Source organism: Gavia stellata, chromosome 16, assembly GCF_030936135.1.
Source record: "Gavia stellata isolate bGavSte3 chromosome 16, bGavSte3.hap2, whole genome shotgun sequence".
NCBI classification, from domain to species: Eukaryota; Metazoa; Chordata; class Aves; order Gaviiformes; family Gaviidae; genus Gavia; species Gavia stellata.
In genome coordinates this window covers 12,013,918-12,040,338 of record NC_082609.1, presented here as the reverse complement: position 1 = coordinate 12,040,338, position 26,421 = coordinate 12,013,918, and the positions used below count along the sequence as shown (strand labels likewise).

The 26,421-nt window shown below is 51.3% G+C and overlaps 1 protein-coding gene across 1 annotated transcript in view; it reads left to right on the top strand.

Annotated features, from left to right (window-relative positions):
- The window catches only part of SH3PXD2B (SH3 and PX domains 2B), a 76,389-nt gene that overhangs the window by 43,059 nt on the left and 6,909 nt on the right, over window positions 1–26,421 (top strand). Inside the window, exons 4-9 of the mRNA XM_059825252.1 lie at window positions 3,106–3,182; window positions 6,120–6,211; window positions 16,881–16,906; window positions 17,270–17,305; window positions 24,049–24,183; window positions 25,688–25,792. Of these exons, the coding sequence (XP_059681235.1) occupies window positions 3,106–3,182; window positions 6,120–6,211; window positions 16,881–16,906; window positions 17,270–17,305; window positions 24,049–24,183; window positions 25,688–25,792 (471 nt within the window). The remainder of the gene's footprint in view (window positions 1–3,105; window positions 3,183–6,119; window positions 6,212–16,880; window positions 16,907–17,269; window positions 17,306–24,048; window positions 24,184–25,687; window positions 25,793–26,421) is intronic.

Below are 26,421 nucleotides of genomic sequence, written 5' to 3'. Positions count from 1 at the left end.
AGACCCCAGAGACCTTCCCCTCTCTTCTGCTGGCATCTTTCCATGCAGACATTTCTCCTCACTGTTCTGCATGGCTTGCCTTTGCCTGGAGCTAGGTTACACTCTGCCAAAGCTGGGCCAGCGACCGAGCCCTTCTCTGCACAGTACCTGTGTGCCAGGCTGCTGGTTGGAAGAGGCCAGGACAGCAATTATCCAACGCAGTCATCAGACTTGACATCCCTCTTGCCTTGGCCCATCTGCCCATTTTTTTGCCATGTGTTTCCTTTAGGATCTAGAGGAGCTAATCCTGAGCCCTCTCCTCCCCTTCAGCACGGAGTATCTGCTGTGGGCAGGAGGAAGAGAGTCCACCTGGATGATTAGCAGGGCAGTAACCCCGTACCAGGCTGAGAGTCGTTACAAGGTCCTGGAGGCAGCCAAAAAAAGGGTAAAGCAGAAAATGCTTAGAACGAGGTGTGGGTGATGGGCACCATTGCCTTCGCTGTGTCCCCTGGAGCTACAGCAATGAGGAGTGTAGATACGAGATGAATAATGTCATGTGTTTCTCTTGAATTGTATGGTCTTTGGCCACATGAAAAGCCCCAGTGGGCAGCACTGTTATTACCATTTTGCAGATACGGTCTGAGGAAGATATGCTCAGGAAAATGTTGCATCTCATTGATTTAGCAAGTTGCCCATCTTTCCCTTCCAGGAGGGAAGTGGTTTCCTGCTCTCTCTTGCCTTTCAAGTCAAGGATTTATATAGCTGTATTTGGCAGCACTGAAGGGTCTACAATTATGTTAATTAGGCATTTTGATTAAAAAGTAGCTTTTTGTTAGAAAATAAACTTCCTTGTTGAAAAATACTAGATCTAGAGCAAATCAAGAGATGAGCTAGATTTCCTGCTGGTTCATATGCTCTGTGCCTGGGCTAATTTAAGATCACTCCAGTTGTTGTGATGTATTTATTCCCCAAAACTGTATTATTTTTAATATTATTCACTAGCATCTGTTTGTTAAACATTTAAATAATCCCACACCCAGAGCTTATTATTTCAGACGTTTATAATGTACCCACCCGTCAGTGATTTCATTTTGGCAGACATAAAACCAAAACAGCTATTCCTTACAATTGCCAACAAAGTTATTGTGATCCATTCATCTTTTTAAAAATCATCATTCAAATAGAAACCTATGCAGCAAATACACCATGGTTGCTGGTGAGAAGAGAAAACTTTTTATCATTTGCTTGTCTGATGGAAAATAATCGCTATAGGCAAGGAAAGGAACTCCGACCTGGTTGTCGCTCCCTTTCCCTCCCAGTCTTTCCAGACAACTTCTGTGTCCCCAGGCTATTCACCCTCAAAATCTAAAAGACAGATTGAATAGAGGGGTATTTTTTTCTCACTGTATCGTAAAGACTGCCAGACTTGGCTCTGGCAGGCTGCGCGAAGGAATGCATTTCAGAGCAGAGCATTTCCCACCATGAATGTCTCAGCCCCTCACTGTCAGCAGGACATAAATGAGGAGCAATCCTTCTGGTATGAGCTGGCCTGACCCTTTGCATTTCACTAGAGGGCAAGTATAGAGCTAGTACTGAGTGTGATTGCTGTGTGCTCCCTTGGACAGTCCAGTTTTGAAGGCATTCTGCATTAACTGAGCCTAGCAGGAGATTTGGCTCCTCCATAAAGTTCTGATTCATGCTCCTTGCAAGCTGAAATTGGGTTGGCTTAGTTCATCTCTGCTTAAAAAAATGCATTGGCAGGCTGCACAGTCATGCATGTTCCAGATCCTGGACAAGTCACAGAGAAGCAGGGGGGTGACCCAGCCCTCGTTTTAAAATTGTGATAAGCGTGTGGCCATTTTAACATGTCCTGTTCTCAGGTAGCTTGGTTAGTATCCAGCCTCTGGTTCCAGCAATGCTGCGGCTCCTGCGAAGGCTCGCTGTAGGGGCTAAAGCTAGCCATGGTGCAGCGAAGGGCTGTGTGACTCTCCAGAATGCTTTTCTCTGTGTTCATGTTGCTTGCAAAGAGGGCGTGTTGGTATTTGGTTGTGAGGGGAGTTTGGCTTCTGGGTTGCCCCATGGTGACCTCCTTGATAAGTGAAGAGATTGCATGGACAGACACATCAGTTGATCTCCCTGGGTTTGGTGGTGGGATTGGAAACCCAAGTAGGGACAAAAAGAGATGAGACTTTCCTGTGGTATGGGAGATGTCAAGAGGAACTTGAGCGAACTTCATTACCACCCACCCCACCCCCCCAAAACACAATTTTCCAGGTGATTGTATTGCAAAGCGGTGCCAGTTCCTGGTGCTTTGGGAAGTGCGGGTCTGAAATCCTACCAGTACCAGTCCTTTTGATCACGGAGTCTCTACGTGTATCTGTTTCGCTGTCTGCTAATGGCTTTTGTCTTGTTAAATGCCAGAGAAGCCGTTCTCTGTGAAAGCAGCTTGAAGCATTTAGGACTCATTAGACTTCAAAGGAAAGAGGCCTGTACCACAAGCCAGAGGGGAGGAAATGGAGTGGCAAGAGGATCCCATTAATGGAGAACATAAATAAACCCCAGACAGGAAGGAAAATCCTATAGGTCTGACTCAGAGCTGCAATCCTGACAGCAGCTTCGAGGACCAGTTCAACATAGGACTTGCACAGGGAGAAACCCTCTGGCTTGGCTTCTGCCCACACTAGTCCTAGATACCCTGAGCAAGCCTGGAGCCTGCAGCGAGGGTCCCACCTGCACTGGCAGTCGCAGGAACGTCTGCTTCTCTGGCTGGCATTTGTTACTGGACTTCTACACCCAGGACTTGCATGCCAGCAAACTGTAAGGTATCAGGCACGTGCTTTGATAGGGACTGCTCCTCCATCATCATCCCATTGGTGAGAGAAGATGGGGATGTAGTTTGCTGATGATTGTTTCCTCTTCTGTCTCCTTAAACATGCTTGCCACTTTAAATGTACCTTATTCTAATAAGGTATTTAATCTATGGGAGGGAACATGCTTCTCTATAGGTACGGTGCTTTTGGTGAGAACAGGATGCACAGGGAATAGGTCCCGACAGAGTGATTCAAAAGAGAGTGTTCCTGGGCATTGTGCTGACCTGCTTTTCTCTCTCCGTCTCTCCTGTTTCAGGGAAGATCCTCTTCCGCCGGAGTCACATCCGCGATGTTGCAGTCAAGCGCCTAATACCTATCGACGAATACTGCAAGGTAAGGGGAGGTTTCTAGCATCAACCAAAGATGAAGCTACCTTGATCACGCTCGATCCTGTTTGACTGATAGTATATAACAGTGTGCCAGGGCTGAGAGAATGGGGAGTGCGGGCTATCTCCCACTGTCAAACCCTTTCTTTGGTGAAAACCCACCCACTGATTCTCTTTTCACCCCACATGATAATGCCAATGTCTTGAAGGCCTGGGCTTGCAGGATGGTCCGGCTCCACACCAGCTTGCACCCTGCTGCTGCACTTTCCCTTTCTCTTCTCCTTTCTCAAGCTGCAAACCAGAACCAGCTTTGCAGATGGGCTGGAAAGGACCTGGCTGCCTGGCCATGTCCTGTCTGGTAGGTGGTTTGGAGTGAAATGGTTGTGTGCAGGACTAGGCTTGAAGGACTCGATCCCTCAGGGAGCCATTCCTTTCCCATCTTTTGGGAACAGACCTACTGTTTTATGTAGAAGACAGCACTTTCTTGGTGGGATGGTCCCAAACTGGGATGTAAACTCCTGTTACTGGTTACGTAAAACAGTTATTTGCACAAGGGTAAGATGACTTGTACCTGCAGAAAATTATTGGAAGCCAACAGAGATAAGGCTGAGATGATTTGCCCCATACTCTTGAAGAATATAAGACTGTACTCAAGTATAAGGCAAATGATGGTGTTAGGGCATTTTTTTTTTTCTGGGAAAAACAAACTATTAAAGTCCACAACTAACTATTTTCACACCAATAAAGTGTGCCGTGTCTCGTCATGTTGAAGAAGTGCTCTAGTACTTGCAGCAGCCATGAAATGGTCTTGGAGGTAGGTCCAGTACTTCCAAAATCCAGTCTGAATGCTGTTCAAAATATGTGCAAAGATTGCAAAACCTGAGGGAGAAGACAGGGAAATGGTGAAATGTCCATCACATTCCTTAGGTGCGGGAGGTGTAGCAGGGACTATGGCCTAGGGCTTTACATGGTGAGAGAGACTGTGGGTTTTGGAACTCAGCTAGACCTATGGGAGGCATGTCGTGGCTGGAATAACAAGTACAAGCATAAAGGTGAATTTGTAAATACATCTTGACAGCTCTGTAGTGGGGCTGCAGGTCAAAACCATGATGAGTCAGGATAGCAGATGAGAGCAGAGTGATGGAGATGTAATGCAAGGTGTGCTTGGACTCATGCTCCAAAGAGCATGTGGGAAGCTGATGGTGCAAGTAACCGCTTGGTTCCAGCCAGGCATGATCAGTCCCTTGTCTTCTGAGTCACTGAAATGTGGCAGCTACATACAGACTCACACAACCGTAAATTTAATTTTGGGGAAGAAAAAGTCCCTAAGTGATAAGATGCTGCAGCTGTCTCTTTCAGAATGATGCCATTAATGGCATAAAATATAATGAATCCATTTGACTTAACAACTGGAACATAATGGCTGATGTTATATGACCCACTTAGAGAGCCGCTCTTTCCTCCTACCGTTAATGCATTACCAAGTAATAACATGCACACTATGCCTGGCCTTCCAGTTGCTGCAACTTAACCATAAAGCTGCTGAGCTGAAGGTGGGTGTGGGACTGAAGGCTGCAGAGACGTGGAATGAGCAAGGAGTCAGTGGGAGCAGAGAGATGTCCCTCCCGTGTAGATCACGGGATGCCTGAAACTGGGGAGTGGTACCCACATGGGAATGGCATCCTTGCCTAGTCTTTTAATAACCCTTTTAATCAGTGGTCTGAGTGTCTGCTGTGCTGGCAGTGAATGACTGAGTGCTGAATGGCTGGAAGGGCATTTGGGGGCCAGCAATTAGGTCAATATGGAGCCACATCTCATCTGTGTGGTAACCCTGGGGCTCTGCAGATGTGGCTTTGTCTCCAGTACAGAAATGAGTGGAGGTTTGGTTTGCCCACACTGCTGTCACGAGACTGCTGTGACAGCAAATGGAGGGAAGGGGGAATTATATAGAAAATTGGTTAAACATCTGTTCCAGGTCAGGCTGCAGCACTGCTCCCTGATTTCAAATTGTCCCTTTTTCAATTGCATGGGCTTTTTTTACTTTTTGGAGTCGCCATCATTTGTGACTCCATTACTTCCCATGAGCTGAGAGCAGGGCAGGGTGCTTTGCCAGGCAGCTGCCTATCCCACCTTCCCTGCCCAGCCCTCGCTGCAGCCCACATTGGAAAGGACCTACGAAAGCTCTGGCCCAAGGCGAATATTGCTGTGCCAGACTCTGCCCCCAGCTCCCGCAGACATGCACACGCTCACCCTGCAAGTCCCACCTTTGAAGCCTGTCTTTTTGCAACAGGCTTCCTTGAAGGGAAGGGAGAAAAGCAGAGGCAGCTTATAGCTCCTGCCATTCAACAGCACACATAGAGCCTTCCAGCCCTTGCCCTGATGAGCTGGTGTCCATGCTTTTGCCTCCTGTTGCTTCTCTCCCTGCCTCTTCCTGAGCTGCCATTGCCCAGCGGAGCATTTTGGGATGTGCTGGTCAGGGCTGATGGCACTGAGAGTCTGCCACGTGTAAACCGTCCAGCCTTTCCCAAGGATGACGGCTCCATGCCGGCAGCATGGCTGGGAAACTGAGCCCTGCCGTGGCTGGGAGGCTGGATGCTCGGATGGACATCCCCGTGGCTCTTACCCTGCCAGGGCACATCTGTCCAAAAGGCTGGAACGGGGCTCTGCAGGGCCCGGGCAGCCTCTGCTTATTATCCTTTAGTCTTCAGTTGCAGCTGAGGTGATGTGGTGGATGTAACTGGGGACTGTCTGGGTCTCGCTCCACTCTGACGTCTGTTTACAGTAGCTCTCCCAAGCCTGGCTCTGCGCTCCCGTGTGCCGGGAACCACATGGGTGCCGAGCTCGGTGCTGTGATCCAGTCTCCTGTGCTCTGAGGGCCTGTCCTCACTCGGCTCCTTGCTCAGTCCTGATGCTTCCCATGACTGTGTCTCTGTTTCGACTGCAGGCTCTGATCCAGCTGCCTCCCTACATCTCCCAGTGCGAGGAGGTTCTCCAGTTCTTTGAGACACGACCTGATGACTTGACGCCCCCCAAAGAGTAAGTTGGTTGGGTAGCTGCTGCCACTGGGGTGGTGTTGAAATACAAACTGCCTTGAACTTGCTGGTATCCACAACAGGCTGACGTTCATCAACAGTTTCCCCTGCAAGTCCCAGATCTGGGATTTGGAGGTATTCTTGGAGAGGGAATGGGTCTGTGCAGCTTGAGGTGGACAACTCTGCCCACTCAGCCGACTCCTGGCATGGTCTTCTCCAGCGAGGAGGTGGAACAGTTCTCTAGGACCCCATGAAGTGTTGGTCTCCTCCCGAGCCACTTTCTTCTCAAAAATGCTGGTTTCAGAAACATGGTCAGTCTGAAAAGCCTCATTTCACATGGTTACTAACGTCCTCTGCCTTGTTTGAAAGGCTCTTTCCCTTAGCTGTGTCAATGAGCCCCATCCGTAACAACGCTCCTGAGTCTTTCCATGCAAAACAAGGAATGTTTGCAAGGAATCTCGCGTGCCTTACGCAACTCTGTGTGGTTATAAGTCTTGTGACTATGAGCTACTTTGGCCAGGAGCCACCCATCTCTTACTAATCACAAGCAGCATAAATCTGAGCAGTTGCCTCCATCTCCTGCTATGTTGCTCTCTCTTTTTATGCTGCATGTGACAAGATGCGCAGCTCTACCAAAGGTTGAGCAATGGAGGAGGCTTGATTAATTGTGAGAGGAAAGGCAGTAAATTGATTTGACATCATTCTGTGTTAGAAGAGTGTGGAGGTAGATAAAGGGATTTTGTTTTTCTCCTCTGTGCAGCACCACTGAGCCTTTCAGGTCTCCAGCTAAGTATTACCCTTCTGTGGACCATATATTCTCCCTGGGGTTTTGATTTTTTTCATTCCCTCTCTTAATTTCCCCTTCCCCCCATTCCTGCTTTCCTCCTTTTGGCTCCTGTCTCTATTTGCTTGGCCTGTCATCATTCCTCCTGCAGCTCACGGTCACTTGATGAGATTGGTCTGAGGGCCCCAGAGTCCATTAACTAATTGCTTGCTGTCGGCTGGTGCTCTTATCCGTCCTGTCCAGCTATTGCTTACTGCTTAACCTGCCACCCCAGCGGTCATCCCTCAGCGAAGGTGGCAGCTCGGGGGCAAGCAAGAGACACAAGGAAAAGATGAGTTTGCAAGGACATTGGGTGGGGGTTTATCGCAGGGGTTAACAGCCCCTGGGGCTGTTTTGGGACATGGGGGGGCTTCCTGTGCATGAGTCTTGGAGCCCTGCATGAGAGGGTGGGGAGCTGCGTTGCAAAGGGAGTCACTTATGGAACCCTCCTGTAGCTGAGGTACCGTCACACATGGTGGATTGAAGGGCAGCTTCAGTCTTGCACCCAGTTTGCTCAGCTTTATTTTGACTTGTAGACTGAGTCAGAAATCAGGTGGGGTGGGGGCTGTGGCCAGAACAAGGAGCACATTCAGATGTGAAGACCTTTGGGTGCTGAGCGTCAGCCCCAGAGCGGTGCAGCTCTGCTGGGTTTGAAGCTGTAGCTCCTGGCTGTCCTGCCAAGCAGCGGTCAGTGCTACATCCCTCATTGTCTCCTGGGTTTGGGCCCAACAGACAAGGGGAGTGGAGGCGCCAGCCTGAAGTCCAGTCCCAACCATGTGCTTGTGTTGCGGGGTCCATCCTCAGGTACATCCCACCGTGTCCTGCGGGACTGCTGAGCAGCCCCGGATGCAAAATTGTACTTACTGCAAAATTGCCATGTGTTTGTGAGTGTTTGGCCATTGCAGTGCTGGATGGGCGAGCGGGTGATGCACCACTGAATCTGGTGGTGGGTCATGCTCCATCCCACTGCCTGCTCCTCTCTGGGGAGGAGAGGCGAGCTTGCAGCACGCAGAAGGAGTTAGCAGGTGACTCTTGTCCATTTGCCTCCAGCAGCAAAATGCTACAGCATCTCAAGGACATCTCTGTTGTGTTTCCTATCCCAGCCTGAATGCCAGAGGGGTATTTATTAGCTACAATTCAAAATGCTAATTAATAAAAGTCCTTGACTTTCTCCTCTGGAGAGATTGGTGGGAGCCCTTTCCCAAGCCCCGAGTGGTGGCAGGCTGCCAGCTTACCAATAACGAGATGAGAGCTGTGATAGACGGCTGGACTGGATCAGACGTGATGGCGTGTCTGGGGTTTGGCCGGATGTCATCATTCATCCAGCAGATAAATGCTTTTCTCCGGGAATTTGAAAGGGAGCCAGGCCATGAACAGAGTGAAAAAGAAAAGGCAGCGTTTTATGCTGGGTGGCTGAAAGGCAGGAATGAGGGAGGGGAAAAGGACTGGTCAGTGTGCTTGGTGCCAAGCCAAGCAACCGCTCTTGCGGCACCGTGGCCAGGACCCTTCCTGCTCCCCGTCCCTCACCTCGGCTTCCTTAGCTGACACCTCAGGTCGCAGCACGCCCGCAGGAGTGGCAGCTGTTGGCAGTGAAGGGGACGTGCCTTTGGGTGCTGTTGGATGCACCCTCTTCTTGCTTTTGTCTGGGGTGCAGGTAGAGGATCCACCTAACTCGCATCACCCCAGGATGTCAAACCACTTTCAGGGGCCGCAGCTGACTGCAGTCTGTGGAGCTCTGAGTTTAACTGCAAAGGGTGAATTTAGTCCTCGGATCTGGCAGTGTTCAGGCATGGAAAGAGGAGGTTGGACAGCCCATCCATCTATCTCCAGGCCCCTGTGGTGTCTGCTTTCCCCAGTGCTGGAGCTCTTCCTGGGCTGAGCCAGGGCTCTCCTTCTGCTTTCCTGCAGCGCAGCTCCCTTCAGTGCCCCTTTGCTGGTGTTGGGAGCACCAACAAAAACAGGTCGCTGCTGGCTGCCAGGCCTGCAACCTGCGTTCCTCAGCCCTTCTCCCTCTCTCGCCTGCTCTACAAGCCCCGGTCCTCCCGCTGGCATGTGCAAAGGGAGATCAAGTGGATGAGGACTGAGCGGAGAGGGAAAGAGTCAAATGCAGACTTTGTGCGTCCTTTTTCCCTCATCGTTTCCAGTTGGGCGGTAGGTCACAGCTGAAAGCGGAGCTGAGACATGAGTCTCCAGCAGTTGGGGGGTGGAAGAGGGAGGTGAAGCCCTTCCTCCATCCCCTCTGCACACACCTGCCAACTTTCCAGCGTCCTCCTGCCCAGCGGGACCACTTCAAACAGGAGAATGGATTGAGGTTGTGGTGTTTCCACTGGCAGTGATGATCGGTGGCTTTCGTGACGTGGATCCCTGTCCAGCAAGCTCTGGACCGGGATAACTCAACTGCTTCCACCTTGGAGGGCTGCCTGGTGGTGGATCAGAGTGGGGCTGTAATCCAGAGGGATTGGTTACATTTGGGAAGAGGTGACTCCACAGAGCAGTGGTGGGGGTGGAGGGAGAAGGAAAATGGTTATGGAAAGAGAAATCCTCTGGAAAGTTAGCAATCTGTGGGGATGTGGGATTTTTCTCCCTGGTGTTGGATGGAAGCCCTATGAAAACCATAGTTTCAAAGAAGAGAAATCATCAAATTCCTGCTCCCCGCATATCTCAGGCAGGTCTGACCATCAGCAGGATGCTCGGCTGTTGAGGTGGGAAGTTGCTGTGTGCACCCCCCTTACCTCCCATCCACCCTTTTTCAATTTAAAGCCGTTTTTAGCCACAGCAGGGAGTTTCTGGAATAAGGCTGGGGAAGTCTGAACAGCTGGGCACAAAGCCACTGCTGAGTCAAGGCATTCAGCTGCTAACTCTCCTCGCCAGCTGAATTTCGGCTCTGTGACATGTGGAAGCCCAGGTTAACTCCGTAGTGAAGCAAGATCCTAAGTGGTTATTTAATAATTGTCCACAGTGTACAAGCGGCGCACACTGGGGAAGGAGCCATCATCGTTCTGCTTCCCAGGGGCTGCGGAGCTGCTGTCTTCTGTACAGGAGCTACCCCTGGCCGTGAGAAGCCTCTTTCATTAAAAGCATCTTTCATTGTTTTCTTTTTGGTAGCTGAGCATCCCAACATATATAAGACCCTTAGTGCTGTTGTTTTGAACCTTTTAGCTTATGAACCCTATTTTTTTTTTTTTCCCAGTGAGGACACAGGCACCTGTAGAGCAAATTTACTATTTCTTAACATGCTTAAAAGATGTCTTCAAGCACCCCTCCTTGCTCCCTCTGGGGGCTGTGGGTTCACAGTTTGAAAGCTACCAGCTTCAGGAGGTCTTGATGTCTTTAAAAGGCGTAAATGCCTTTTCTCTAAAGTATCTTCATCCCTATGTGCTGGGTCTGTCAGTCCAGCAGGTCTCCTGCAAAGGGAGGGCAGGGCTGAAGGGCTGGCGTGGGCTCCCTGGCCCGGACAGCAAGCGGAGGTTAGCGCAGAATTGGGGTGGGCAGCTGTCCCAGCACCAGGACTGAAGGCTTTTTAAGGGCTTATGACCTCTACAAGAGCAGATGATAGCGGAGGTGGAGCCTATGTCTTGGCAGAGGCTGCAGCACCTGGGATTACATCTGTGCCCGTCCTGTCCTTGGGGACCCCAGCTGGGGGTTTGGCCGGTGAACTTCAGCTGCTGCTCCTCCCTGCTCGCTGAGGTTGCTTGGCTTTCCCAGCCACTGCCACCCACATAGGTGTACTGGGAGCAGTGCTTTCCGCCAGTTGGGTGGGCCGTGGGGTGGTGGGAACCGAAGAAACCCCACATCTGACTTGCCTAGTCTGCAGATGGATGAGAAACCTCCTCCTGCCACCACTGAGCCAACATCCTCCAGGAATGCATTGTGCACATCGCTTGGGCTGCTGCTTCCCAGCTGAGCTGATCTTCAAAGCTGTTCATGTGAAGCGAGAGCGGGTGGTTTCCCTGCCGCCGTCTCAGCCAGCGGTGTTGCTGCGGGACTATGCTCTGCTTTAGAAGGTGGCCTCTGGGGCTTGGTCCTCTCCAGGCAGGAAGGCAGCCCGGGCAGGCGGGGGGGTGTCCCTCTGGCCTTGATCTGCTAACGCAGGTCCTGCTCACAGCAGTGGGTCCCGGCCCCAGCTTCTCAGCTCTCCTGGGTCTTGGTGGCTGCAGCTTCTGCTGCCATGTTTTATGGTTATATGCCCTAAAGATGTTAAAAATGGTGAGAGGAAGCACTGAGGAACTGCCTTTCATTCCAGTGAATTCACTCTGGCACAGAGCTGTAGCCAGACGCGAAGCCTCCCTGAGGATTTTGATCCAAGGTACTGGTCTGTGCTTTGCTTCTGCCTGCTGGGAAGCATGAGCAGCGCTCAGGGCCAGGGTCCCTCCACGGTGGCCTGGAAGCCCACCTGATGTTTGCTACCATACAGCAGGAGCTGGAGAGAGTTGTTTGCACTCCCAGCAGAAGTTCCACTGCAGTTTCCATACCCCCGGCAGAGGGGCTGCGTCTCCTTCCCCTCCTTCTCCCAGCTTACTGGAGCATGGCCCTTTTCTCCTTCCTCCCGCAAGCCTGGTGTGCCAGAGCTCTTTGCTCCGCCGGGGCACCAGCAAAATGTTGCTGTCACTTTGGCTGCCATGTGCGCCTGCAGCATTGCAGCTCCTCTGGGCAAACACAGCCCAGGCAAACTCCACTTGCAGCAGGGCTGCTGATGGCAGCTTTTAAAAATTATTTTCTGCCTTCCTTTGGCTACGTGCAGGCACCCTCTGAACTCACAGCCCCTGCTTGCATTCCTGCTATTTCTCCCAGACAGCCCTTGGCTAAAGGGAGAGGATTTTGGAGTGTTTCAAGGGCAGTTCAGCTCTGCTGCTGTGGATGTTTTCCTTGCTGGGGTGGAGGACCAAGTGCAGAGGGAGTAACCCCGCTCCTCCCTGCTGCGCGCCAGGGGAAGCATCACTGGTGGGAGAAGGGGGACGGCAGGACCCAGGTCCCGCGTGTGGGCTGAATCCCAGCTCTGCTGAATCAGCAAAGGGCCTCCTGGGCTGGAAGGTGCATGATAATGAGCTAGGACCTGACCAGATGAGGAAGCGTATGCTGCTAACGATGTTATGCCTGCAGCAACTTCAGCAGCCCATCGTTATTCTATTTATACTGAAGCCCTGGTGATGTGCGGTTAGGTGGGGGTGACACTGGCAGTCGCTGTAATGGATTGCTTCTTACATGCAGACTGACAGGGACTCCAGGCAGGCACCAGCCCTAATAAATCAGAGAAGGAAGAACTGGGCTAAAATGAGAATAGGCCCTGGTGGGATCTGTCTGTGCCAGCTTGTCTCCCGTATGGGCTAACTGAAAGGTCCTGCTTAGGGCCACGGTGCTGGCAGCCATCGGTGGGTGAAAGATTTCTGTTTGGTCCAAAGCACCAAAAGAAGACACTGGGCCGAAACATGTTTCCATCATTGCAGCAGGGACCAAATCTGTTCCTTTCCCTTGTTTCCATAAATTGGAAGCGCAAACTCGTAGCCAGTGTCTTCCAGAAGCAAGTCTCTTCTCTTCCTGCTTGCCCGTAGCTTTTCATGTGCTTACCTTTCCTTGTAGCTGGGCTGTGCCAGGAGCAAACGTGTTCCTTGTCACCCTTGCACAGTGTTTGGGGGGTAATAGGGGCATGAACTCCTGGGCCAGGTGACGGGATTTAATAGAAAAAGGGGAGGCTCAGGTCCCTGCTCCAAGATGGAGTGGCTGCCCTGTCTAGGAAGCCATTCCAGGAGCTTTTGCTGGTAGACTAGAGATCCCTGAGTTGATGGATGTTGGTTTGGATAAGGGTGCTTGCTGGCTTGTGGCTTTTGAGCTGCGTCCCGCTATCCAGACAAATTACAGCTCATATAATGATTTGTTTGCTTTGCAGTTCTGCTGGTGCCTACGTGCAGCTTCACCAGGAGCTCGGGCTAGATCTAGCTCCAAAATAGTGGTCTCTTTCATCTCTGCTGAGAACTGTCTTTCCTAGATGACAGCAGACAGAAATATCAGAGGGGTTGAATCCACTCCGCAAAAATCTGCTTTGTGCCAGTACAAGCCCCTTGCATGGACAGAGTACTTGATTTTCTGTGCTAACAGGGCAGCTTTCTGAGCCCAAAGGTTCAGCTTGGCCGACGCTCCAGCGGTTAAACACAGGAGTATCACTGGCACTGCAGCACGGGGGACAGGGCCTCCATTCAGCGCTCAGTGGAGCATTTGCTAAACATCAGTTCTCCCAAACAAGAGCTCTGTTGTACCCCATTTCTCAGTCTCTCTCTCCTGCGTAAACTTTGCTAACATCTCCAAGCTTGCTGAATATTTACAAGATGAACTACCTCCTGATAGCTATTTTGATGGCATTACTGTGTTACAGAAGGATATTTTTTTTACAGGAGCTAGTTTTTTTTCTGTGGGAGATGTTTTCTTGGAATGGTGACCTCAGATCCATCTCATCTTGCATGTTGATTGTGGCTCCTCTGTGGTTGGCTCTGCAGCAGCTAGAGTTGTCGTCTGTGTGTTGGTGCTCCACTGTCCCTCTCCAGCTCTGTGAGCTGGCTGTGGCCGGGGCTGGGGGGCAGCAGGGGTGGTGCTGAGGTCCCCGAGCTGCATGTTGGGGCACCTTCCTCCCGCGAGTCCCACTGCAAGGTGGGCTCTTCTGCATGGCAACCTCGGAGCCACCTCCCTGCAGCACACCGCGCTCTGCCTAGCCTAGCAGCCACCAAATGTGAGTGCCTTCGGCAAGAATTTAAAGTCAAGCAAGCTTGTAACAGTTCTTCTCTAGACACTGTCCTAGTCTTTAGGGTTTTCCTGGTTTTATAATTAATGGGTTTTAATTAACATTTCTTGCCTGAATTATGACCCTGTAAGCCTATGAAGACTTTCAGTGTCTGCAATGTCCTGCAGTAAGGAGTTTAACAGCTCACCTACATATTGCTGAAGAACAGCCAGCTTCTGTTTGTTCTGAACCTACCTCCCAAGCTGTTAGCTTTGCCTCATGCCCTCACTGCAGCCTTGTGCTCCCCATCTCACTCCTTCCCATCACTGGATCCAGAGGGATGCTGTCTGATACACTAGAGAAGATGCTTGAGAAATCTGACTCTTTTTTCCTAAAAAAAATTGGCATGGGGAGTATTAATTGGTGCTAAGCATTCTCCATGTGTAAGAGTTTCCTTTCAGGATTGCACTGTGGGATTATTAGGTTCTTGAAGGACACTGAACTGAGCCCACTGCACCCTGAGACTGTCTTGTTGGCTCAGTGCTTTAAGTGAGACACCGGTCACACGGGAACCCTTGCCTTTAGTGTTCCTGACAAGGAGCTGTGAAAGTCCTGAGAAGCAGCTGGAGAACCGGTCGTGGGTTTTACCACCTGGGAAGCTTTGTGGGGCTGGTTGGTGGCACACAGTCATAGCTGTGTATCGCTGCCTTGTGATTGTGCTGTGACTGCCTGGTTCATCTGCGCAGCCTGGCTGTTGTGGGGGTGAGAGCTAAATGAGTTTCACAGTGGAAGGCACGGTGGCCTTTCCTTCTTCTCCTTTTCTGGAGCCACTGGTTTCCAGGAAGCCGTGCATGCAGGCTCTGCTGCATGCCTTTCTCTGGTCCATGGGGAATGGAGGAGGAGGAGGAGGTGCTGCTGGGAGTTTATTGCTGTTTCCTGTCTTGTCTGAGCTCTTGGCCCCTCTGAGATGGTGGGCTGGGACTGCTGGTCTTCAGACCTGCAGCTCTTTGTATCCATGCCAGGAACAACCCAGCAGCAAAGTGAAATTGCAGCTCCCTCCTTGCCCCCTCACTCAGACAGAGCAGCCGGTGAAAGGAAACAGGGGGATGAGTTACAGTAATAGGTTTAGCAGATGGCAGGGGAAAAACAACAGTTATTTCCATCAGCTCCCTCCTGTCAGCACGAGGGTGCTATGCCCACCTGCTGATCTCCAGCATGCTCATCTGGCCTTGCTTCGCCTCCCTTCCCTGCCGTACCGCTGAGCTGGGGTAAATTTAATGGGGCTTATTGATAAACTCTGATTTAGCTCTGCAATGCGGTCTCTGTTTAGAAATGTCTTTGGGTTGCTCTGTCCAGTAGATTCCTCCATTGGTGTCTGCACCTGGGACATGGTATTCAGGTCTTTGCACAGTTCTGTGGTCTCTGAACTTAACACATAGTCTCCAGTTTCTAGATAACAATGTCCCATTTGTTTCTAGTCCATCTTTGTTCCATTTCCTTCAATTTTATTGCTAGCTCCATGCATGAGTACCAGAGATTTAAAGTGCAAAGGGAAGGGGGGACCGGGAGGATAAGGCGTTGCGAGCAAAACGCATTGCCAGGATGGGTGGGCAGTCTTTGAAGGCAGCCAAGTCCCGGCATCACCCCATAGCTCTAGGGGAATAAAATGTCTGCAGTAATTACGGTCTGAAAATGCAGATAAGCGTGAAAGAGAATAAAGCGTAGCACAGCTCTGGCTGGCTTTCTTGCTGAGCATGGAGGGATTTCTCTGCTTGGCCTGAAAACAAAGGAAAGGGAGGGAAAAGGTGGTTTTGCCGGTGGACTTGATAAGCAGATGAAGGGGCTCCTGGGGTCCATCTGGGCTGGTCCAGCTGCCTTTCCAAGCAGTGGTCAGGCAGGTTGAAGCCTCAGGAGGGTCCCCTTACCACCAGGTGAATGTTTTCCTCCTTGGAAGCTCCAGTGCCTGCTCTGTGCTTGTTACTCTTCCTCAAAGTAACAAGGATCAATGCATGTCTCCTGGTACCAGAATATTTCATCTTGGCCAGATGGTCTTGATCTGTCACGTGTGTGAGTCTGAGGAGCGGGGAAAGCAGTTTCCTCCGTAAGTGAACAGGGAGCAGGTTACCATCATCCCACACCACAGCAGCATTTCAAGGCCACAGCAGCAAATTATGTGAAAGTGTTGAGAGCCCTTTTGTGGCAACATGGACCGCTGTGGTTGGGCTGGGGACAGGGCTGGTGCATTTGTTTGGGTTTCAGGCTGGTTGGGTGTCTTGGTTTGTTACCCGTGATTTTTTGAGGCTTTTCTGAGCCCCTATTTTCCTTCTTTTGGTGTTTGGTTTTTAATTGTGAAATGCCCCCAATTTCATTGTGCCTGAGGAGGGTTGTGCTTGTGCCCTGGGTTTGAGGCTGTTCAGCAACCATGTTTCTTGGCAGCATTCAAATAAGAGAAGGGACCCAGGACCTGTGGTTTCTAACCCATCTCAGCAGTGTGGCCAGCGCTGGCCATAGTGAGAGGACTTGGGCTGAAGCTACCTCATTGCCTCCTCATAACCACCAATAGCTCCTCTCTGCTGCACAGCCCTGGTGTTCATCTTTTCTACAATACTTTAATGACTTGTCCTGGTTTGGGGTATAAATGTTTACCCCTTCCCCAACCGCTCCCCATCCTTGTCCCTGAGAGAGGCATGGGACATGGAGGAACTTCAGTCTTTCCCTCTGTCTGTCTTCAAAGTGGTGCCCACTTCTGTGGGAGCTGTGGTCTGTGCTGGGATGGGAGCAGTTTTGGGGGTTTGGCCCTTCCCAGCTCCTGATTTTGCTGCCAGATTGCCCCAATCCACCAACTTTCGCCAGTGGTGGGAGTTGTGGCTGTCAGACCAAGCCACCGAGGAGGCCAGGCCAGCAACTGAGCCTCACCCTGGGAAAGACAAAAGCATTAAATTACTAAATGAGGAGTGGAGAGATGGGCTGTTTGCAAGGCAGGTGATGCCCCATGTCACCCATGGGGACGTTAGCAGGCTGAGGGAGGTCAGCAGCACTGCTGGGGCCAGCCCTGCTGTGCTTTCCTGTGCAGGTTTGTCGTTTGGCCAACAACCTAACTGCCCCCATCCCTCTGCTGATGCTCTTCCTTCTCTTTTTCAGGGAACCCATTGGAAAGAAGAGGTCTGGTAAGGACTCTTTTCCTCTCCACCAGTTCCACCAGCTCCTCCTTTCACCCACAGCCGTGGTCTCCTGGAGTGGGGCGAGGGCCTCCCCCATGGCAGGCCACCCCACGGGGTGTGGGGCTCTCTGACGTGGCATGCCCCCTCCATCCACCCCGAGTTTCACTGCAGCCTCCAAGTCCCCATCCCACATCCCCCTGTGCCTCCTGTGACACCCCCAAAGGTGGGACAGATGCCCGCAGCTCTCCATGCTGCACTGGCCTCCCCGTTCACTTAATAGTCGAGTCATTCCCACCATTGCTGCCACCCCCCTGTTCGTTTCCGTCCCCGCCTCATGCCTCGTCTCCCGTCGTTTTGTTCCTCCATCAGGGTTTATCCAGAGAACGGCCTCTTTCCTGCAGAGAGGTAGTAACAGCCGCTTGCTACCTGGCCCTTGCTCTCGCTTTGCCTTTGGCCGGGGGGACACCTGCTCGGGCTGGGTGGGCAAGCCCCTTGCAAGAAGCTGTCACGTCCCCCATAGCTTTCTGTGGTGGCTGGTGGACACAGGGCAGTAGTGGAGAGGAGGTATGGCGGGCTGGGACTGGTGCTTGGCTGTCAGTACAGCTCCGCACGCAGGGGCTGTGTCGCAGGTCTTGGGTGAAGGGCAGGGCTTGGTCTGCAGCCAGGAGGATGGAGATGCAAAATTTCCCAAGTCTGGAGGAGGGTCTGAGCTGCATGGTGGTCAGCGTGAGGACGAAAGTCTTCCAGTGCAGCGGTATGTTTTGCTTCTTGATTGCACCAGCTGGGACCTTTTGGGTGGACTGTTGGGTCTGGGATGCTCTACCCCTGCTCCTCAAGAGAGGGGAACACCTCTGAAAGACCCCCTAGTTGGTGTGTTTTAGCCGTTATCTGAGCTTTCCAGAAAGAGCAGAAGGAGAGAAGAGGGGAAGAGCCTTCAGTCTGTGGGTTAGGGAGGGCATCTTTCAGCTATTTGGAGCCACAGAAAGTATGAAAATAGCACCAGGGTCTTTGGGAAGGAAGGTCTGAGTCTTGGCTGGATGGAGATTCTGCTGAAATAGGTTGTGGAAAGGTTTTTGGCCTGAGACTTGGCACTGCCATAAGCTGCGTAAGCAAATTCACCTGTAGATGAGGGGGTTCCTCTTGGAGGAGAGAGAAAGGTACAGGGGAGACTCAAAGGCTTAATTCCACTTTCCTTTCTTTTCTATTGGATCTGCGGGGCATCCCTCCCTCAAGAACTGATGGTGTCCCAGCCTCTTACCTGAGACTAGTTGTAGGATACATACGAAAAGCTCAAATGTTGTCTGCTTGAACAGTGGCTCCTGTTTGGCTCTGTTCTCATGGGCGGGTCATAACTGGGTGGTCTCCTGATTGACTAGCAGGGGTTTACCAGTGTGGTTAAAACCTTCAGACAACATTTTCTCCTCAAACTCTGACTGCTGCAAGGTGTGTCTGTCAAAGCTGGACCTTGGGATGGTCATTTTATAGTTCTCATCAGCCATTTGCAAGCACAGACTGCAGTTTTTGTACTAGCTTTCTTGTGCTAAAGTGGTGGATCTTCAGCTAGCTTTGGAGACAGAGAGAAGTCTCTGGCTGTGGGTAGGGACAAAAACAGGCTGCGATTTTTTTCCTTCTCCCCTCTTTTGATAAAACAGAGGTAAAATAAAGATAGAATCTCCCTCATCTTGAAAACATCTCTTGTGTGCTAGCCAGCAGGAACATTTGGTGAGTAAGGGAAAGGTGTTATGTTTCCCTGTGAGATCAGTGTGCGTTTAGATCACTTTGAACCCAGTCCACTTACGTTAAGCATGAGAAAAGACGACCTCTTTAGGGTCGAGGAGAAGAGGAAGAAAATTTCTGCTGCATAACTCAGTGCATTGAGGGCAGAATTCAATTTAAGGATGCTGGGTGCTAGAGAAGCAGGAGCTTTTCTCCTCTTTGTGCACACAGCTTCGTTCTGCCTTCCTACTGCAGGTTTATGGGCAGCTTCACTGTGCCATCCTGTTGGTATGGTGGGTTTGTACATGACACAGGGATGTTGCTGAGATCAAAGAGAAAATGCTCTTTGGGATGCTGTTTTCTTGGCACCATTGAGAGGGAGGGAACAGGGAGAGTTTGGGTAACATCTGAGCCAGAGCCTGCCCTGGCAGGGCAGGATGCGGTTTTGCCCATGGCACCTGGCATATGTGCGATAGCCATCAGGGAAAGATGTTTGTGTGCAGTAACATTACAAAGGGCTGATGCCTCGTGCCAGACATGTTCAGACACTCCTCTCACTGTCTTGCATTTTCTGGCAGCAGAAGCAGAGTTTGGTTCTGCTGCTGTCACCCTGAACCCTCTCCTACCTTGTGAAAGTCCCTGATGGTTCATCGGTTCCTCAAGACAGGCCTGTTTTGAGGTAGCAAATATGCAGCAAGGCACAAAAAAGGCTCTTTCAATAGGGGATCTCCCTGAGGACGGGCCAATCAATAGCTGCTAACAAACAAAAATCACGAGAATTGTTTCCCAATTGCTTCTTTCTCCCAGCGTTGCCAGAGAGCGGGTGAGCTGCTCTTCAGGAGAGCGTTGGAAAGAACACCCAAGCTCCTGGCACAGCAAGCCCTGTTTTGAAATAGGATTTAAGCAAACACTGAGATACAAAGTGGGTTAAAGTGCTGCCTGCCCTCAGCCTCTTGTGGTGACCCAGAGACTCAAGTGACATTTGCTGTTGCAAGGAGGGCCCGGTGTAAGCGAGCATTGGAAAGAAAATCTGCTTCCTCTGCCGAGGTTTTTTACGAGTATTTGTAATCCCACATGCCTGTGAGCCTTAGGCATGGGCCCAGGCTCCCTACAGCCTGCAGCGTGCAGGGGGGTGGATTATTCCCCAGACTCTGGGACTCTGAAGACTGCCTTGGCCACTGATTTAGGTACATCTAAAAGTAGTCATCGTATCAGTCCCCAAGACTGTTTTGAGCGTTTCTATTCACTCCTCTCACAGTTCAACAGAAAGCACAGATGGAGAGTCACGGGTGTGTTGCAGCACTGACTTAGTGCAGGGGAACCTGAAACTGTCTCCAGAGTTTATTTTTGGGTGGAGCTGCCCAAGGAGGCTGGCAGAGAGCTCCAATATCCCCCTGCCAGTTTTATTTTAGATGCTTTCTTGCATAGCCACATCCCTTTTGCTGTGCTACGTAATGTGCCTACAATGGCGTAGAGACCCCAAACCACAGTATTCAGTCTAATGAGAGACAGTGAAAGCACAGCTGTCATATGCTACAGCAGCTATAGGGGCACCTTTCTAAAACTCCACTGGTGAATGGTCACAGAATCACAGAATCACAAAGGTTGGAAAAGACCTGTAAGATCATCAAGTCCAACCGTTCCATGTGATTATTTTCCACTTCTGGAAAAATCCCTGGAGAAATGAGAGGGCTTGCAAAGAGTACAGCGCAACATCTAGTGCCCATTTCACGTGAGAGCAGGAAGAAACTCACTTCTGCAGTACTGATCTTCAGAAACTCATCAGGTCTGGGAGAGGAGGAGCTGTTCTGAGAGCATGGGACAGATTAGCACAGGCCAGAGGACTAGGAGGCAGAAACTTTGTCCAAAGTTGGATAAAGCATGACATTTTTGGAAGGTGCGTTAGGCAGGGGCTAGAGTGTACAGCAAGGGCAGGCTTCAAAAACAAATACCTGTGCCCCCTCTTTTATTTCAGTCCTGAGCTCCTTGTTTCCCACTGGAGGCACCAGTGTCCAAGCCCTGTAAGAAAGTCGTCACTTTTGGCACTGCTATTGCAAAGCCCGAAATTGGAAAGGCTGGAAATGTTGCAAGCAACCCTGTATCTGTGAGATTTCCTACCTGGTTTTATGCATCTCCACACTTCAGGTGAATGGCCAAGTTCCTTGTCAAACAAATCCTGCAAAGATTTACGGGCTGACCCATCACTATATGTGAGAGCAAGGTCACTGCGCTGAGCAGTCCTTGGGTTGGTAGCTGAGATGTGCACTGCCTGGAGGCAGCTTCTGCCTGGCCCTGTCTGCAGAGCTGAATGCATCTCCCCATCCGCTCTCCTGCCTCCTCGGCAAGCACCAGTTCTTCAAGTCCAGTCTAAGGACTTCAGCGGTCTCTTCACTCAATGCACATCCCTTCTCTAGGCCATGTTTGTGTCAGTCTTGCAAGTGTGGGGCGTTCAGGATACACAGTCTGTGCTCCTGCCTACAGCTGTCTGCAAAACCGCAGTCTCCTGTGGGCTCTGGATTGTACTAGTGCTTCCTCCCCTCCCCAGCTGCAGAGCTGTAGTGCTGTCTCTCATCTTAGATGGGAAGGTTTACACCATTGCTATTTTTAAGAGACTAAGTCTGCCCATAAATAGGATGTTTTGTTGTTAACTTGAGTGTGTATTTTTGTGGTTGAGAACGATTATGGCAGGTGAAGACGCTCCTGAAATTAACTCCTACTTCTTCCTCTGAGCTCAGTTTACTACTTCTGCTGCTGGTTTAATAGGTACATTGGAGGATCCAGAATTGCCTGCTGAAACTACAAATAGCCTCAGAGCAATGGGTGTAATTATAGCGAGGGAGGCAGAAAGGAGAGTACTTCTCTCCTCCTATATCTGTTATTCTTCTCTCAGGAGCTGGGTAGATCCTCTGATCACTTTAAGCACAAACCTTTAATTGAGCTAGTAGAACAGATAGTCCTAGCATCCACCATTCACTTTAGAGGGTTATATTTTTAATTCTGTCTGGTGCCCCACCTCTGGGTTTTGGCATGGAGGAAGCTTTCATTAGCGGTAACATCCTCCGCACTTGGCCAGCTCACCTGGAGCTCTGCAGAGTGCTGTTTATAGCAGAATAACACAGTTTGCCTCCCCTTCCTTTAAATAAGACCGTCCTGAAGATACATTGTTCATTTAAATCTTTGTTGTGGTCTTTCTTTCTCAGAACCAGTGTGAGAGGTTGTGACCATGGGCACAGGAGAACTTCTCTGTGGGGGAGCAGAGCATCCTAGGATTGCTGAAGACCTGCTAGATCTTGTCCATCTCTACTCATCCCTTTGTGGGATGAGTATGCCTCCCTAGGTTTCCTATGGGGGAAACCTATGCCCTGCAATAGGTTCCCCCATAGGAAAGATCTTTTGTAGGCTGAGACCTCTCATGGGATGGGGGAGCCCTTGGGTCCTCTTGCAGTGTAGGTGCACTTGCCCATAGAAACATCCTCTGATATGTACCCTGAATTTGTCTTTGCTGCATTTTGCCTTTATATCCCAAGGGACCATCACTGTCTATGTCATTTCTTTCTCACACCCCTCAGAGACTGGGAGGTAATTGTCTTGTGTATCTGCCAAGCCGTAGCAGCTAGAGGGCTAGGCCAGATGTGATTTCTGCCTCTGAGCCAAAATTGAGGCTCCCTGCTCAGAGTACATGCACAGCCCCTGTAAATTCGACTTAACACCCATGATCAGGTGTGTGATTCTTTTGTATCACTTGTGCTGTAATAGTTAACACTATCCTATTTCCAAAGCACTTGGCAAATATTAATTCATTCTTACCGCACCTGGGGAGAACGGGGTAATATAAGTGTCCTCATCTGGCAGGCTGCGAAGCCATAAGGCAAAGTGTTGGGTTGGAGGCCAGAGCCAGGGCTCGGGGTGGCAGGGAGTTGTGGGCAAGAGTTTCTGACACCTTTTTCCTTCTCGGAGGCTTTTGGAGACAGATGGAGCAAGTGCTGCTGGTGCTCTGGGTAACCGAACGCCTTGCGGCTGGTTTAGCGGGAGGCTGAGCCCGAGCGAACGCCCGGCTCGGTGGGGCTGAATAGGCTGGGCTCTGCACTGACAACACGCGGTGTCTGCTCACGTGAGCCTGCAAAGCCCTGGGTCACTTCGTGGTCTCCCTGCGCACATCAAGCCTCTGTGCACGTGTGGGAAAAGGCTGGCTTTGCTCCGTGTATAGGGCATTGTGGGATGTGTCTTGATGGGCATGATGCTGTGTGATGTTGGGTGGGTTGGTTTATGGTGTGTTGTGTGTGGGTTTTTTTTTTTTTTGGTGTTTTGGGTTTTTTTGTTGTTGTTGGTTTTTTGTTTTTTTTTTTTTTGTTGGACTTGATGATCTTACAGGTCTTTTCCAACCTTAGTGATTCTGTGATTCTGTGACAACCTTGGGGCCATGTTTCTAAAGCAGAGACAGATGCGAGTGGAAACCTCTGTTGCAGTGCTACCGTAGCAAGCAACGCCAAGCGAAGGGGGCGCATCTATATGCTGAGCAGTCTCCTAAATGGAAATGGGCTTGCAAAACACAAACCAGCCTCGCCCAGCTGTGCCCGGCTGCCGGTCCCGGGGCGAGGAGGGGCCGGCGGCGCTCCCGGGCCTCCCCCGGCCGTAGCCCGCAGTGCCCGCTGCAGCCGGCCCGGGCCCGGCACAGCCCCTGCCGCAGCGCCCGGCTCTCCCCACCGCACCCGTCCCTCCTCCGGCTGTCGGGCTCCTTTCTGGCTAAAGGAAGGCTTTGCTCCCGGTGAATCCTGCCCCTTCGCTCCTCCTTGGGGTATTTATTTTTTTCTTTTCTGCCATGAAATTGGGCTCTCCAGCAGGAGGAGCAGCGGGAGGAGCTGAGCAGAGTTAGTGGAGCAAATAGAGAGCAGACCACGCTGGCGAGTTGTGAGAAGTTGACTGAAATACCTAAGGGCAATGATAAAGCGGGATGTTGCTCTGTCCTGCGAACACCCCTCTGCCTGGGTGTCCAAGCTCTTTAGCCAGGACCAGCAAAGCTCACTGCGGGTTGTGTGTATTGAGTTGGGGGTCTGAGTTGGTCCATGCATTGGGGCAGCCAACGCCAGTGCACAGGAGACTGCCCCAAGTCCCCTTGGTCTCCAACAGCAGTGACCAGGCTGCTGTGCACGTCGTGGCAGTGGTGGGGTTGCTTGGACGGCTCTGTCTGTGAGCAGGAAGGTGGGTAGCAAGTGAAAGGTCTCACCTGGCTGTACCCCATCTCACCTGGCTGCTGGTTTGTTCTCTCTCCTCCTCACTCTGCCCAAGTCTCTGGCTCACGTCTTTCACGCTGGGGTCCCCAGGGTGTCCTGAAGCTGCTCGCAGCCCAGCAGGTGCTCGGGAGCGGTGGCCCACACTCTCGGGATCTGGTGCTGACCCTGGCACACGGGTCAGTTCTTGTCCCCCCTGTGCAGGAGCTGACTCTGCGTCGGTCGACCCCTTGGTGCTGGAGCAGTATGTCGTGGTGGCAGACTACCAGAAGCAGGAGAGCTCCGAGATCAGCTTGTGCGTGGGCCAGTTGGTGGATATCATTGAGAAGAACGAATCAGGTACAGAGAGTCTGGCTTGGCAGAGGGCTTCGGGTCTACTCTGCGTCACAGAGCAGGGCCAGGAATAGCAATCCTGTATTGTCAGCATTTTCCTAACAGGACCTTAAGCAAAACAGCCACCAGGCACCTCACAGGAATGTCCTTGGATGGTCAGCTGAGGTGGGACGTGGAGGAAGCAGCTTCAGTCTGCAGGCTGTCTGTGAGCATGGACAAGACTTCAGGGCTGTCTCTAAAGGAAGGGTCTGGTTACCCGTGTGCTTAGCGCCAGGCGCCGTCCATCTTTTACAGTCTCAACTTTATGCTTCTTCGTGCTGAAAAACTTGGCCAATGGGTCCTGAGGACAAAAGCCGTTCCCGGAGTTGGCAGGCTTGTTTTATTGACAGAGGGGGACACTCTCATGGTGTCTATGAAAGCCCCCATTGTGCATTCGCAGTTCCTGCCTCCCAACACAATGAAGCACCCATCCGTGGAGCGGGGCAAGCAGCCGAGCTATTCGCTTGCTTCAAAACTTAAACTTGGTCTTAACCTCTGCAAAGGGATCGAGTCATGTCGTGGCCTCAGCTTCTGGAGTTTGTTGAAAAGGGGAATTCATTCCCTGAAGTTAACAGAAGTTGCTTACGGGGGGTTTAAAGATAAATCGTGAAAATAGATTTTAAAATTCTGGAAAGCCAGTCTCCAGAGAATTAGTTGCACCAGCAGCTATGTTTGAGAATGAGGAAAATAAAAGCAACCCTGAAGCAAGTGAAACCTATTAGCACAGCCAATTCAAAAGGCATGGCAAATAATTTATTCATCAAATGTCAGCCCTGGTTTTCCCTTCCATGCAGGTAGCTGCTGATTCCCTCCCCGACAATCTAGTCTTTCTAAATGACTCACTGGTGAGGTTCTGAGGATAATGCTTGGTCTTTATTTTTTTCCCCCTAAAGACACAAATAGCTTGTGCTTTTAATAACTGAGGAGCATGCGTTTATTTTGATTGGACACGCAGGGTGGCCCAGAATTGCTTGTGGCCGCTATGGAGCTGGCTAGGTTTCTGCTGGGAGAGCTCATGTTTTAATCCTTCATTTGCTCTTAGCTTTTAAAATTTGCTGTTTCCACAAATGTAAAGAAGGTGAGAGCACAGCAGGAGTCTGCTGTCGATTCGCAGACAGTGTATTAATCTCTGCTAATTAGCCTGGGCTCGCTGACCCAGACTGGGGGAAAATGAACCATGAAGGGAAAAAAAAAGGAAAGCAAACACGGTGGCTGGAGCCATTCAGTTCTCAGAGCCTCTCCCGTTTTTTGTGGGGAGGGAACTATACATTTAGATATGATTCAGTTGCAGATCTCCTGTGCTGCTGTCCTCCCTTTTGGATAGCGCTTGGCTCTGTTGCTTTGGGGTCACCCCAGCCTCCTGTGTAGGCAGCAAGGAGGGGGCAAAGCCCCCCCAGGCTCGTGGTTTGGAGGGAGGGAGTTTTTGGCTGGTGGGAGCCCTTGGCTGAGCCGCCTGCTGTTTTCTTCTCAGGCTGGTGGTTTGTGAGCACGTCGGAGGAGCAAGGCTGGGTGCCGGCGACCTGCCTGGAGGCCCAGGATGGTGTCCAGGACGAGTTCTCAATGCAGCCTGATGAAGGTAAGAAGCTGCTGGAGACATCTGCCCCAGCTTCTTCGTGCTGAACTGCACTGAGCTGCTCTCAGGACTGCTTAGCTCTCCCGGACTTTGGCAGGACATGAGCCTGGGGAAGGACAAACCCACACGTGCTGTTCAGTCATGTCTGCCCATAATGGTCCTGGCCTGCCCAGCACTCTGCTCCAGTGGGGCAGCTGGATACCGGCAGTGTAACTGCTGGCCTTTCTGCTCCCTCACAGAGGGACTGAAGGTGCCACCTTCCAGGGAACACCCAGTTCTGCCATCCCAATGCCTCCTTTAGGCCCCAGGGAGCTGTTTTACCTGCGCTGGAGGAGGAGCAAAGCTCACGTCCTAGGACAATTCCCTTGTCTTCTAAATCCACGCAAAACAAAGAGCATGCATGAGCTCCCATGAGAACAGCAAGGTTGCAACCTTTGCTTAGAGCCCCTGGAGAGCATCCTTCCAGTTGACCACTGTATGCTCAAAGCAGTGCTGTAGCTGGCTCAGCCCCTTGCTTGGGGAGATGGAGATGGGAGGGGAGGCTCAGACCGGGGAGGGCCCCCAGAGGGCTCCAGGTGAGTACAGTCTCTGTGCCACTCTCTGGTGTCAGCCCTGTCTCCTCTTGGACCTGA